The sequence below is a fragment of the Aristolochia californica genome, unplaced genomic scaffold (genome assembly GCF_029961685.1).
Source record: "Aristolochia californica isolate CCGP_79_NKW_82.1479 unplaced genomic scaffold, dmAriCali1.0.hap1 SCAF_5, whole genome shotgun sequence".
Classification (NCBI taxonomy): Eukaryota; Viridiplantae; Streptophyta; class Magnoliopsida; order Piperales; family Aristolochiaceae; genus Aristolochia; species Aristolochia californica.
In genome coordinates, this window is record NW_027182214.1 from 45,087,832 (window position 1) to 45,102,568 (window position 14,737).

The 14,737-nt window shown below is 35.9% G+C and overlaps 1 protein-coding gene and 1 pseudogene across 2 annotated transcripts; one reads left to right on the forward strand and one right to left on the reverse strand.

Moving 5' to 3' along the window:
• Positions 1–3,662: 3,662 nt before the first annotated feature.
• Positions 3,663–6,781, reverse strand: LOC137965472 (putative 3'(2'),5'-bisphosphate nucleotidase, mitochondrial; annotated as a pseudogene).
• Positions 6,782–6,876: 95 nt separating this feature from the next.
• On the forward strand, positions 6,877–14,241 carry LOC137965891 (diacylglycerol kinase 1-like). 2 transcript variants are annotated; one of them, XM_068812272.1, is made up of 14 exons: positions 6,877–6,930; positions 7,998–8,202; positions 8,354–8,476; positions 8,605–8,733; positions 10,277–10,362; positions 11,204–11,327; positions 11,490–11,538; positions 12,417–12,499; positions 12,584–12,654; positions 12,992–13,069; positions 13,164–13,251; positions 13,393–13,509; positions 13,652–13,990; positions 14,075–14,241. In XM_068812272.1, exons 2-13 carry the CDS (start codon positions 8,011–8,013, stop codon positions 13,982–13,984), a joined length of 1,473 nt encoding a protein of 490 aa, XP_068668373.1. In that variant the 5' UTR covers positions 6,877–6,930; positions 7,998–8,010; the 3' UTR covers positions 13,985–13,990; positions 14,075–14,241. The 2 variants fall into 2 exon arrangements, with proteins under 2 accessions (XP_068668373.1, XP_068668372.1); XM_068812271.1 differs by having other exon boundaries at positions 13,652–14,241.
• Positions 14,242–14,737: the final 496 nt, after the last annotated feature.

Genomic DNA, 14,737 nt, shown 5'->3' on the forward strand with positions numbered 1-14,737 from the left:
TCAATATTTTAAATTAATGAACAATTTAGACATTAGCAAATACCTACTGCATTCAATATGAGGCATGTGGCAACTTTAAAGGATCTCCGTGACTAAGTGGAAGAAAAGGCATAGGAAATCTGTTTACGGTGACAATGATTCAAATGATGTAAACCATGACCCTACGTGGTAACAGATCTCTCCTAGAGCGTGAGGCAACCAATTGGTCCTTCCAGTTTTTGAAGCTCGGACAGTTTAACTAACAATGTTGTTGCAAAGCAAGAAACCCCCCTAACTTAAGCTGCACCTGATAAGGCTTGGCTTGTCTATTATGTAGACATTAGGACACCAAAGGCTTTCTGGACTATCCAGTTGTCTTTTGCAAACAATAAGACCTGATAAATGGACAGAGTACACCTACATTGAGTTTTATTTTAATTAAACCTTCCTTCTCTCACAAGAAAAATAATTGTACATGTGTTGTATAATCCGTCTGTTGAACTAATTGATTAAAAAAGAGGTTACTGTTGCTATATTAGATGTACCTTTAGCCACGAACATTAATTGAAGGTTTAGGCTGAGAGTATCAAATTCAAATTAAAGACATTATTCTGTGAGAATTTAGGATCAAAATGAATAAAATTAGTTGCAGACTTTGATTTGTCAATTATCTTAACATGAAAACTCTAAGTGGAACTAAACTGATCAAATCCTATCATAGCTTGAACAGTATGCACTAGAATTTAGTACAGTCCACATCAGAAGAGGCTTCCTCTTACCAAACCTGTCATGGTTCAAGCCCATTATTTGGTGTGACCTACATTAGCTACTGCAAACAATTAACTAAGCAAGAAAATTCTTGGAAATTGGAGCAATGAATTTATTGAGGATCTAGATATCTGTTAAATGTTCCAGAATCCTGGGATTATCCAAGTGTCTATAGTTCCTGCTTGTGCGATATAATAAAGTAAAAGCCGTGGTCCCTTCAGCTTCCACCAAGCCAAGTAGTCTTTTAAGAATTTTTAAATGATCTGAGTCCAAGTTCAACTATAACACAACTTATTTGAGCTAAAGACAGGCCCCTTACTCTCAAAGTGAATAGCTAAAGTTATAGGATCTTTTTAAGCTCAAACAAATGTCAGACTATTCTCCCACACAACTCTCAGTCTCAGACAACTAACCTAAGACATGGAGCATATGGATAACTACAGGCTAGACTTCTTTACCAACCAAGACTCTTCCTTAAGTCTAGACCGAAACAGACAACCTAGCTCAACGCATGAAGAACTTGTACACATGGGACATAGAGAACAACACAGAGGTCATATAAAACGCAAAATGAGGTAGGAAGTTAGATTAACTCGCCTCAAAATGACTAGCCAAAGAGTTTATTTTCCATCTAATAAACCATGGATCTTTTCAGACCTGAACCAATGAGAGACTATCCTCCCTCACACAATAGCTCTCACTCTCAAACAACTACTCTGAAAAGTTGAGCACATGTACAAGTATAAACTAGTAGATTTTTTTACCATCGAAGTTTGAAACGCAGAGACTATTTGCCTTCACTTAATTGAACCTCCATCATTTCTCTCTGATAAGGCTATATATTAATCAGGTGTTAGTACAAACAATCTTTGTTAAGATTATATAGTTCAGTGTTAGTTCTCAGTTTCTTGCTGTGGTATACCAATCAGATAAGACGTGAGGCAGAAAATAGGCCAGAGGCATAAAGCATATCTCTATCTAACAAACACTTCATGCATTACAAAATGAAGCAAAAAGATAGATTGATGAATCAAAAATTACATTTGCCATGTCAACGTTTTCTGCAATGAATCAATATAATGTTCAGAAAACATACAAAGACTGCTTTATCTCAAGTATTGAAAAAGATGTGAAGTGTGGAGGTGAGATCTCATTATTTGAATCATTCCATACAACATTAATCATGTTTCTTGTTAAAAACTCACAAACAAACCACACTGAATATAGAAGTTAATTTAATTAATTTATATAAACATTTGGTTAAAATATTACACAGAAAAGGTAATTAGCAGCTCTTAAAAATGGCAATCATTAGAAGGCAGCTACAAACAATAGAAAGTACAATATATAATATACATGAAATGAATTCCATTTGAACACCACAAAGTAGCATCATTAGAACCTTATCCCCACCATAATGGGATCATCTTTAGGAATTGTCTTTCTTCATATTGCTTTATTATTTGCATTTTTAATTAATATGTTATTTAAGTCTTTCTGACACACTTTCATTCCTGTTAACTTCCACCACCTGCGTATTTGTATCAGTCTCTGAACCAACAATGAGAAACTGCTTCTAAAATTAAGATAATAGATGAGGTAGTAAATTAGCTATTGTCTGTGAAGAATTCTCTGATTATAAGAAATGCAATATTGAGATGATATAAAAGGCTACTTAGTTAAACAAAAAAAATCCAACAATCATAAACGTTGCAAAAAAAAAAAAAAAAAAAAAAAAAATGTGTGAAGAAATGTCTATAGGAAATTCAATTTCAAGCTTTCCAAATTTTCTCTTGGTTTCGATGCCCTACATCAGTAGACGAGTCTTCAGTGGGGCCTCGGAAACATTTCATAGTACTTTATACAGACAGGATAGTTAAACTTTTAAGAGTAAAAATATAACATAAGTATCATAAAAAATAAGCACGTAAACTCCCCAATAATTGAGGCAACAGTACCTTGCTACAAGCCTCATGCACACAAATTATTCCTACTGTATGATCCCAAGCCTGTATAACCGATAAAATCATCACAACAGATAGTTTGTCAAAGAAACAGTGTAGATCTATCAAGGTTCACTGATTATGGGCATTCCATGCGCGTATGAAGTCAATAACCATCAGGACAGTAATCAGTTTATCAAACCCTTCTGGTTTTAAGAAATTATACAGATTTCCTTGTACCTTGTAAACATCACATGCTCGAATTATGTTATGAGCACAAACCTTGATAACAGTTGTTGACCTAGCTCAAACAAGGAAGACAAAAGCTACCATTAAATATTTGCACAAGCTGCAAAATAGGAAAAGATAACCTTTATAAAAAACATCATTATAATGACAGGAACAGAACCTTAGCAGAATATATATGTGTGTGTGTGTGTGTATATATATATATTTAAAATCATATATGTGAAATCAGGTCATAATAAGGAAAAGTGAACCAAGAAATAAAAAATTTTAAAAAAAACTAGAAGAGTTATTTAGGCAGTCAGCCCCTGATTAGATTTCTTTCACGTTCTATTCAGGAAGATAGTCGGGAACTACCCCCCTGTGGAAGAAGTTTAGACTATTTAAAATTTTACAGTAAAAGCCACTTTTTAATGTTCTACAGATTTGCTTCGGAGATAATTGATGCAGTAATTTCTCAAAATCTTTTTTACCCATAAACAAACTTCCCCATATTCCTCACAACTAGAGTTTCCAACTAAGGGATTCAAAAAGATCCAGAAGTACTTGCTACAAGCTATACCCCTGCAGTGCTAGATACAGAATAAGACAGAAATCAATTTTGTTTCTACTTAAGGGGGTTTGAGCAATTAAGAAGACTTCATTGAAGTCTACCAGCTGCTCATACCCACAATTAACAGGTTATGTGATTGTATGACATATGTCAGTATGATACTCTGTGAGTGGTTCAGGTAGGACATACAGATACAATAAATCAGCAATAAGGAGCTACAGTCGAATGAGAAGAAGTGCATTAAAAATAAAACAGTAGATATAAGAATACAACGTCCCACAGCATGCTGACAAAAGAGGAACTTTTTGTTTATCTCCAACATTATCTGCATCTGTTGTTGCAAATGAACTAGATAGAGGCAACGATTCCCATGTTTGACTCTCAGGTATATGCCTCATGAACCATAGAGCAACTGTCCACAGAGCACCTGGACCACTTATTTAAACCATAGGCCATGTTATCCTGCACAGTTGGGAGCCTCTTTTCCATGCTCCACAGGCAGTGTGAGCAATCATAATAATTCCAGATCCACTTCCACAGGTTTCACCTGCATGTCCAACACCAGCTAGAATACTTTCCTTCACACCTACAGCAATCTTTCCTTCCACTACAAAAGCCAAACCAACCAGAAAATCAGGCAAACTTCCTTAGCAGAATAAAGAAAGCAACATTTGAATATTGATACACTGAAAAATCAGAACATAAGGAGCATACTCATGTTTACAACAAGCCTGAAATGGAACTTGTAATAAAAACTAGGAAGAAATTGACTCAAACGTTTACAAAAATATCTTAATCATAAAATAGAATTAAACTTTCAGTATGGTTGTTCTGGACTACTACATAAGCACTGACACAAAAAAACACAGGTAAAGTTGGTGGGAAAGAACAATGAAGAGGTAGAGGGCATCGCTGCCTTTTACAAAAACCCCGTGTACCATCAATTGGATCAAGCACCTGAGTCAAGTGTATGAACTCATTCACTAAATAGACATCAAGGTAAGAAATCCAACTTTCCGAGATGGTGCTTATGGACAATTTAAAAGTACAGAATCCAGCTATCTATGCCCTAATAATCAAAATAAAAAAGATCATGCATTTTAAGCCTCAGCAAGTCAAATCGGTACCTTCCAAGTGTCATGATTCAATAATCAACACCTTTGGCATGCACTCTTTCTTAAAAGAATGAAATGATTCAAGTACTTTCTGAAATTCTAGTTAGCTATGTTGATGTAGCACAGTAAACCTTTATCTTAATTATGTTCAAGGTTCCTTCTAAATAAAAATCCCATTGTCCTTAAATGAAAGGTAAAATGAGCAGGATTAATGTCCTAAATACAAAATGAATGGCCCAAAAGTCAAATTGCTGAAGAAGCTTTGAGCCTGAACAAAAAGAACATGATTTAAGACCAAATAATGCATAACAACACAGAAATTTGATGTCTGTTGATATGCTGAATTCTAAGAGCATTGCATGTCAAACTAACAGTTTTTTTTACAAGGTTGCTCAGTAGTTCTGTGTGAACTTCAATAAAATGATGAATCAGTTAAGTGTCATAAGCTCATAAAGCAAACTCACCCAGTAAGTGGCTGGTTTGGTGCCAAAACCCACAGTAATTTTGCCTCCTCTATCAATTGCTTCCAGAACATTATCATGACTTAATGATTCATCTATGGCACTTGCTTTATCACTTACAGCATCGAATGCAGAGTCCACCGGGAAGTTACTCAAGGAGCCTTTTTCTTTCTCAGAATTTTCTAAGCTAGACTTTTCTTTCTCAGAATTTTCTAAGCTAGACCTTAGGAAAGATGAGTCCTCTTCAGCCACTAATGGGATGGAAGGAAATGCTCTTCCAAGCTCTACAATCTCAATGCATGAGCATATTCGTGAGTGTAATCATGAGCAAATCGACCAAGTATAAAGCAACAAGTAAGTTTAACAATTTTTTTTATTAAAAAAAACAAAGAAGACATTCAACAGAAGTAATTGTGTAATGTTTTAATTGATAAGTGCTGGGAGCATACACGTAAAATCATGTAAAGTAGAAAGTCAACACAAGCAGATAAATTTAAAAAACAGATTCTCTTAAATAAAGTACGGAAACTACTATTTGATATGCTTGTTTTATCAGTGTTAGTTCAATGCACATCTGTACTATAAGAGGATTCCAACTTCAAAGACAAAAACAAAAAAAAAGAAAACAGAAAATACTGGATCTATCCTGAACTTCTTTATCACATTGTAGACTCTACTTCTTTTATAATTAGTAGGGCATTCAGAGCTTTAAAGTTGAAAAAAAGACAGAAAAAACTACAGGTTCCACTATCCAGATAAAAGTAATTGAAGAATGAGATATAATGTGCTCGATATGTTAAATATTTATTTCACCTATGCTGATCAATCCTGAACACCAAAATCAGCGATTGTAACTGGTGTCTGATCGTTCTTTTCGAGAATTCGCCCTTCACAGGAAAATAGAGATTTCTTAACCTTATCAACCACCAAAAGAAATAACTCATATACATTTTCAGAAAGAGTGAAGCAAAGAAAAACTAATTAGCTTCAAGAAGTCCTCAAGTGTACATCAACACAGAGACGGCAAGCTTTCTCTACAACATCCGCTGCTACTTCCAGCTCTTTGTAGTACTTCGCCTTCTCGGGTGAAAATGGAAGGCTTGACCTGTGAGGTAAAAGAAGGAAAACGGTTTTTAACCAGATTCGATAAGCAAACGAATAACGATATTGAGCGACAGAGTAAACGAAGAAGCACGCTGCCTTACGGAGAAGAGACAAGAGAACGGATTTGAACTTCTGTATCGATGGGCGTGAACTCGCGGAGAGAAATGTACGAGATTCATGACCAACAGTAAGGCTTTGGAGTTCCTGTCATGGCGGGGATTTAGGAAAATAAGACGAATGGACAGAAATTGGCGCGTCTTGAGGCTTGAGGGGGTTTTTCTGTGTTTGGGTCGGAGCAGTTATCTCGATTCGGCACTGCGGCAGATCTCGCTGAACCGACGGCAATTGAAATTACCGGAGCGGTGATCATGGCGCAGCCATTCCATTGCCCTCTTTCATTTTTTTAAAAACACGTGTCCTGACGTATTTGCTCTATGGCGCAGATGTTATTCCTTTGCGCTGTCCTCTGTAGATATTTGTAACGAACTTAACGAACCATTTTTCATTTGGCAGTCCAAGAGTGGGGGACCCCGGAGTCTCGGACTCCCATGGGTTCGACCCCAGAGCAATATTGCCAGAATCAGGCCAGACTAGCCGGTTCATTACATACATCTTATAGCCTATAGGTATCATCTCTTTTGAGTTTCTTCCGAGAGTTTCTTTGTCGATTCCGAGTCTCGCCTTCGAGAAGGTCTTCTCCAAGCCTACTTAGCGTGTGGGAACTGCCTCAAGACATCCTTCGTTGGAATTGTTCTCCTTTGGTAAGCTTCCTTTCTACAGAATTTGTAAGTTTTTCAAAAAAGATCTCAATCTTCGGTTACGTCACAATGTTCGGATCTCGACTTCGAAGCCATGATCTTAAGCATCTTTTCGTTAGTATTCGTCGTTCGAAAAGGTAGAACATGATGCAAACGAGGTTCTCGATGAACTACATTGTAGGCATCGAAAATCCGTAGTTCCCATAACATTGAATTTTTAGTCTTGTATGATGCAGATCCTGATCACCACCTAATATTTTGAAATAGTCATAAGCAACATCTGTTTGGATCTCTGAACGCAAGATTTGTTTGCACGAGAAGGTGTTGCCAGTCGATCATGCAATTATCAAACCTCAAACCGATTCTAAATGAGGAAATATCATGTGTTTATTGACTATTGAATGCAAACAAGATCCTCTATATGTCGATTAAACATTCACTGGTACTAAAACAGTGAACCTTGTCGGGATATTTAGTTTAGTTACCTTAGAGATCTTCTCATCCAATAGTGCCATACTTTCATGTAAAGGGCTTAGAGCCCTTATTATTATTGCTAATGATTGAAGGGTATATGTTTTTTTGTATTGAGTAGTAAAAAAACTAACCATTCGGTTGAACCAGTTGCTCAAGACAGACTATATAAGGTGACACATTGAAGAGGATGAACTGATTTGATGAATTTAGCCACCTGATGATGGAACCCTGCCTTTTTTCACTTGTCTTGGTGATAAAAAATCAGATGTTCTTATGTTTTAAGGAATGTATTTTAGATTATGGATCCATCTTTTATGTGCTTCAACAACCTGTCAAAATAGTGGTTACATGGCTACTGACACAGCTGGGGAACTGGTAGAAGGGAGATACTAAATTGATGCATCATACAGGACTAAAATTTTTTTGTGAGGAATTCCTGTGGAAAGCTTTCCTAATGTGCTTATGTTGTGTGTCGAACTTTTGCTTGTTTGCACTTCAATAGATGAAATGATATGACTTGGAGTAAAAGGAATTTCTCTTTCCCAAACCTTTCAAATTCATATATTTATTTGGAATATGGTGGTTTGAAACTGCAGTTCTGGGGAAGAAATGGGTAATAAGGAGGCTACCTTTTTGAAGCAGTTCTATATCCCAGACTACGTATTTGATCTAAAATCAGTTGTGGTATCTCCTATGCATATCCCCGAGTGTCCTGTGATAGTGTTCATCAACTCGAAAAGTGGAGGTCAGCTTGGTGGTGATTTGCTGGCTACATATCGTGGTCTTCTAAATAATTCCCAGGTGCGCTAAGGCTAAGGTGCATTATAAGATTGTCTTGCTGAATAACTTATGAGACCCAAGAGTGATACTACTATCATTCTAGCTGGAAAGGTCAGGATCAACATCATATAGTTTCTCACTTGAGATTAATTTGGGTGGATGTAACTTTCAGGTTTTCGACCTGGGAGATGAAGCTCCTGATAAGGTGCTGCACAAGATTTATCACAACTTGGAAGTACTCAAGTCTTACAATGACAATTTTGTGAGTGAAATTCAGAGGAGGCTGAAATTAATTGTGAGTCACACATCTATTTTTCTGCCTGGATATCGCTTATGGGGAGTATTCTTCAAGATGAATATAGGAGCCTGTTTTGCTATTTACGGTCTCCTATCTTTATATCCTCTCTGAATTCAATGCATCAGGTTGCAGGTGGAGATGGTACTGCAAGTTGGCTCCTTGGTGTGGTTTCAGATCTGAAACTGGCTCAGGCACCTCACATTGCAATGGTACCATTGGGAACTGGAAACAACCTTCCGTTTTCATTTGGTTGGGTATGTATGACCAGAAGAACAAAAAACCATTACTTTTTATTGCATGTAAGCTATTATTTTGGAATTTCTTGTTCTTTACAGGGTAACTGAAGAAGTTGTTGGCCACTTAGTCTTGTGCTACAATGCATCTCTCTAATGTTTACTTACTGTCTCTAATGTACTGTACTAATACAATAAATGATAATGTTGAAGAATCAACTCAAGAATTCTTACAATCAATCACCTCAAATTACTCATGTCTATGAAAGAAGAAGGGAAAAGGAGGCCCACTTTAAAGAGGAGACTCATTTTATTTTTTCAATAACAATGAGAATAAGGATTCCATTAAGAGATCTCCCTAGGGAGAGAAACATACAAAAACAAGGCAAACAAGAGGAAACAGAAACAGAAAACAATGTTAGCATCCCAGAAAGAAGAGCTAAGCTCAAGTCAAAGAGGAAGAGTGGTTCCTACAGCAAGTTTCTGCTCAGAAACCCCTTCTGTAGCCAAGGTGTCAGCAATGCTGTTGGCACTTCTGGCAGTATGCTGCCAAGTAAAATCCAGGTTTTTACATTAATCCTACTTCATCTATACACATAAAGAAACGTCTTGGGGGTGATTTCTTCCCATAGGACTGACTAATGACCACAACAGACTCCCCTTCCATGATAAGGAGACTCGATTTATAGAGAGCTAGCCTTCCTATTTAAGCTCAAATATCTAAAATAAAAAAGCCTTAAATTTTGAAATCTATAAGCTGCTCAAAAAATAGAAAGTTGAAATAGAAAGCTCAACAAAGTTGATATAGAAAGTCTAAAAAATGACAGTTGCTGTAGTTGGATGTTGAATTAAAGAGTAATTTGTTGATTTTGTTGAAAGAATCACAGTTGCTGTAGTTGGATGTTGAATTAAAGAGTAATTTGTTGATTTTGTTGATCACTTAAATATCAACTTAATCTTTAGTTAAAAGCTCCAATTAGATAGCCAATTTCAATTAGTAGTTTATTGTTTTAGTTTGAAGTCCTAATTAGTAACTCTTCAAGTTAAAACTTATTTCCTGTTCAGCAATTTAAATCTAGATTTATCGGAAATTAGTTTTAAGTCTACTTTCTAGAATTGGCGGAGAAAGTTCTTGTTTTGTGGAGTTTCTATTGCCAATAGAAGGTCTTCATATGTAATAAGGAAGTCATCTTCTGTTCATTGAATGAAATTCTGGTTTTTGCAAACTTATCTTTTTGTTTTTTTCTCGTTCACAATTTTCTTAATAGCTTTATAAACCCTACTCTTTGTCCTTAAATTTACCTATCAAACTTGAGTTCATATTACAAGTTTTTATGTTGCTGTACGGAAATCTAGGTTGGCTAATGTGTTGCATTGCGCACCAAACTTTTTGTGGGTAAATGTGTGTTTTTACAGAAACTTTCAATTTCTTATTCCATGAATCCAAACCAATCTGTTGCATTGCATACCTTTACTATTTTGGCTAAATGCATACTTTTAAGTCTCTTTTGAAATTTTTAACATCAGGGACTTCCATAACAAGCTTTTTGTTTTGGTTTTACAGGGAAAGAAAAATCCTGGTACAGATGCTGAGTCAGTGAAGTCATTTCTTGCTCAAGTCATAGCTGCCAGAGAAATGAAAATTGATAGGTACCATTTTTTCATTAGTAGGTTGGTCAATGACATATTTCTTGGAGATTATTGAAGCATCCTTTTAGCTTTCTTTAGGATTAACTAAGCTGGCTTTTAAGGAGTTTCTTAGTACTGCTCACAGCAGTTCATTTCACTTTTTGGGTAAAAACTTTGTTTCTCTTATAACTAGGCTTATTACATAGGTCGGATTTTGAGGATTAACTTTTATGGGCCAATTTTGAGACTCATATTAGACTTTGGCCTTAAACAAAGATTCAATAAGTTTTTTTTATCAAATATAATTGAAGTTCAAGAAGAGGTCCTAAAGTTTTGATAAGATAACCCATTGTAGAATTGACATGAGGCAATTTGAAGCATCCTTGTAGCTTTCTTGTGGATTAACTAAGCCAGCTTCTAAGGAGTTCTTAGTACTGACTCCCGTTCATTGCTCATTTTGGCTAGAAACTTACAATTCTCTTATGACTAGGCTTATTATATAAGTCTGCTGATTTTGAGGATTAACTTTTATGGGGCAATTTTGAGACTCATTAGACTTTGGCCTTAAGCGAAGAATAAATAAATTTTGTTTTATCAATACAATTAAAGCTCAGGATGTGGTCCTAAAGTTTTGTTAAGATAGCCCATTTTAGAATTGACATGAGGGGCTTTGAATTTGATTTTTGTCTTAAAAAAATGAATTTGATTTATTGAAATACTGTGAATTCATATAAAACTTCATACCTTCTCTATGGTAATTATATACAGTTATGTACTTTTAATTTTGGTAATATTTCTGATCAGTAACATTGAAAAAAATAAATTGTAATTAATAAAGTCATTCTAATTGTTGTCTGATCAGTTGGCATATTATCATGAAGATGAAAGCTCCAGAAGAAGGTTCTTGTGATCCTATTGCACCTCTGGAGTTGCCACACTCTTTGCATGCATTTCATCGTGTGTCTAATACTGATTCTCTAAACCAGGTGAGCACCTTCCTAGCTCTTTCCTTGGTTATGACACTTCCATGGAGCCTATGTGACAATTACTTAGTGTCAAATAATTTATTTAACAAGTTACTCTTGGTACTTTTCTTGAGGCCTAATATTTTTTAATTCATTTTGATTCATGGTGGCATCTCTCTTTAGGAAGGTTATGATACATTTCGTGGTGGATTTTGGAACTACTTCAGCATGGGTAAGAACTTTGATTCCAAGTATGGATCTTGTTTGTGATAGGCCAAAAATTCATATCTAGAGACACTGAAATAATTATATCGACAATAGCTTAACAATTTCCTGTAGCCTGACTAGAAGTAAATCATGAACATTACAAAGTCAGAAGAATACAAGTTAAAACTGTTCATACTGGATGTAAGTATCATGGAGTACGATAGGTAGGTATTCTAACGTGGCATACATTGAAGTATCTGTTGTCTAGCATATACATTCCCATCATCTGTGGAGAACATGATGCACCAGATGGCAGAAAGGTGGATCACTAGTGATTTCAGGTGTATGTTTACAAGAGAATTTTCATTAAATTACAAACATTTTTTATATTATAATATTTATTCATTTGATGATAAGTGAGAAAGAGAGAAAGAATCCCTGTCATAGGCCTTCTACTAGCTGGGAGGTTACATTTACAGGGAAATTCTCTTTATTAATAGCATATTTGACTTTGACAGTGTTGCAAATTTCTCTTGTTCCGTATGTTTGAACTATGTACCTATTTTTTCCATCCAATTATTGTTGTGATTTACTGTTCATGACGTATCTTATGTTTGTTAGATTTTACCAACAGCAGGAGGAATGGTTTGTTAGGCCTCGTCAGTGACCTTTATGTTGGATGGACTTCCATGGGTGGCACTAGGCCTTCCAAGGGACCTAAAGTGTTGTATTGGTTCGTAAAAGATTAAGCCTAGACACGGTTCCTGGACACTAGAACCATAAAAATTTTCAAAGAAAAGCTCTTGAACGACTAAAACAAAAGCTCTTTAGCATGAAATTTTGTTTCGCTTTGCAGAAGCATGATTTTGTTAATGGAGTTAAACATTTGTCATGTATTCACAGGAATGGATGCTCAAGTATCATATGCATTTCATTCTGAGAGGAAATTGCATCCAGAAAAATTCAAAAATCAGTTAGTCAATCAGGTAAAATTATCCTTTGAGCTTCTTGGATGTAGTTATTCTAAAATCCATGAAACTCACAGTATTAAATGCCTTCTACTGACCCAGACTACATATGCTAAGCTGGGATGCACACAAGGATGGTTCTGTGCTTCTTCTCTCTTTCATCCTTCCTCAAGGTTATTAGCTTTAATGGTTGATGTGATTGATTACTTCCAAAAAGGAATGATTTTCTTATTCTGTATAGAAGTGCAATCTACAGTTAGAATAAGAGAGAAGAGAAACAAAGGAAAGGAGAATATCCCTTTGCCCTCTTATATTAACTTAACCAAGATATTGAAAAAGACAAGCATACCCCTCTCCCTATCTAAATAACGAATAAATCATATTTCTATGAGACTAGACATCAGAGAAACCATGGCAGACCATGAGCAAGAGAGGATAATGATAATCTACCCAAATGAATTAACCTTTATATCTCTGAATCACAATTTTTAGCAGTTAGTGCTGCTACAGGAACATTGCACAGCCGACGAAGGTTAAAATCATGAAAAGACACTGTGGCCCCTGGGAAGAGCTCCCTATATCTCACAGGTGAAAACAAACAGTGTTTATAGATTTCTCTGAGGGTGCACCTGTGCTCTCCTGATGGATTCTTGCTTCTTATGTATTTGTCTTTAAACAACAGCATCAGGTCAATTGTGTGTCTCAACTTGCCAAGCTTTTCTGGAGGATTGAACCCTTGGGGAACACCAAATGCAAAGAAAGAACGAGATGTGGGTTTCGATATACTTTAGATAACTGCTTATTCTAAATACATCTTAAAAGTGTTATGCGGTAAAATAGCTGCAATAAATTTTAGTTGAAGTAGAACATCTGGCTGTCCATCTTATTATGAATGTATCGATGCTCTACAGAGAGATTTGACTGTACCACTTGTAGATGACGGTCGTCTGGAGTTAGTTGGCTTTAGAGATGCTTGGCATGGCCTTGTTTTATATGCTCCTAAAGGGCATGGTACCCGTCTTGCTCAGGTAAGAAACTTCTTATGGTTTGCATTTTGAGCATAATATGCCTTGATGATCTGCAAGCAACTGCCACTGTGAACATGGAGTTTACAAAGTCGACCACCAATGGGTTTTTTCTCTTCAGTGAAAAGAACTTGTTCTGTGTTAGGCACATCGAATCCGTTTTGAATTTCACAAGGGTGTGGCTGATTGCACATACATGAGACTTGACGGAGAGCCATGGAAACAACCTCTCCCTGTTGATGACGATACAGTTGTGGTTGAGATCTCTCATCTTGGCCAAGTCAACATGTTGGCCACCCAAGATTGCAGGTCTAAAAGCACAAATGACCCTGAGTTGAGTTCATCGCTTAGTCATTGTGATGAGGATGCGGAGGATAGCAATGAAGAGTCAGATGCGGACTATGAAGAGAGACGAAAGTTCGGAGCTGCTGACACATTCAGATTACCAGATGATGTGGATATTTCTCATCTCAGTTAAGCCACAGTACGTGTATCGATTTCTTATTTTCATCGTATTTCAGCATTAATCTCGATTGTTTTCTTATTCGTCTTCTGATTAATCTGTTAGGCACATTAATAGTGCTATTTTATCGAGCTAGATGCAGCTGATAATTCTTCTGAAGAACGGCTTGTCTTAGATCCAAACTTGAATCCTTTGTAATTTAGTTCAAAATTTTCGTTTTCTGATGATTCTTTTGTATAAAATTCTCCCAAGTCCGTCGTACTAATGTAAGCTCTATGGTGTATTCCTTCCTAAATAAATTGTATTTCAAAAGTTAACCAAGTGAAGAGGACTTTCTGACTAAGAAATTGCATACCCCCTTCAATAGCTTTTCATAAGAAACACAATAATCAACAAAATTTTAGGAAATGAACTCGGGCAGGGATGATTAACAGTTCTTCTGTTCTACTAATATACAATATAGAAGAAATTTTGTATCCAATTACTTGCATATTATTTATAAAATAGATTAAGGAAAAGTTCTTCCCTTAAAAGATGATTTAGTTCTCTCCTTACTCTCTATATCCTGAATATCTTAAGATACTAAAACAAGGCAAGAATAATCCAAAAACTTTTGCTTCTAGTGGAGTAAGCTCATATATATCTTCACAAAAAGGCGCAAATGATACTTTTAATAGAATTACAGGGGAAAAAAAAGGAAAATGAGAAAGAAAAAAAACTGAAGAAGGGATAGAGAAAGAAATCGTTAAGACTTATATGCCCCCCCCC

Bases quoted from the DNA above. Each gene is read 5' to 3' on its own strand.
- LOC137965891 (XM_068812271.1), top strand. From the start codon at position 8,011: ATGGGTAATAAGGAGGCTACCTTTTTGAAGCAGTTCTATATCCCAGAC. The intron at 11,539-12,416 runs GTAAGAACTTTG...ATGTATTCACAG, and splicing joins TTGGAACTACTTCAGCATGG to GAATGGATGCTCAAGTATCA. The intron at 12,655-12,991 runs GTTATTAGCTTT...GTGCTGCTACAG, and splicing joins CTCTTTCATCCTTCCTCAAG to GAACATTGCACAGCCGACGA.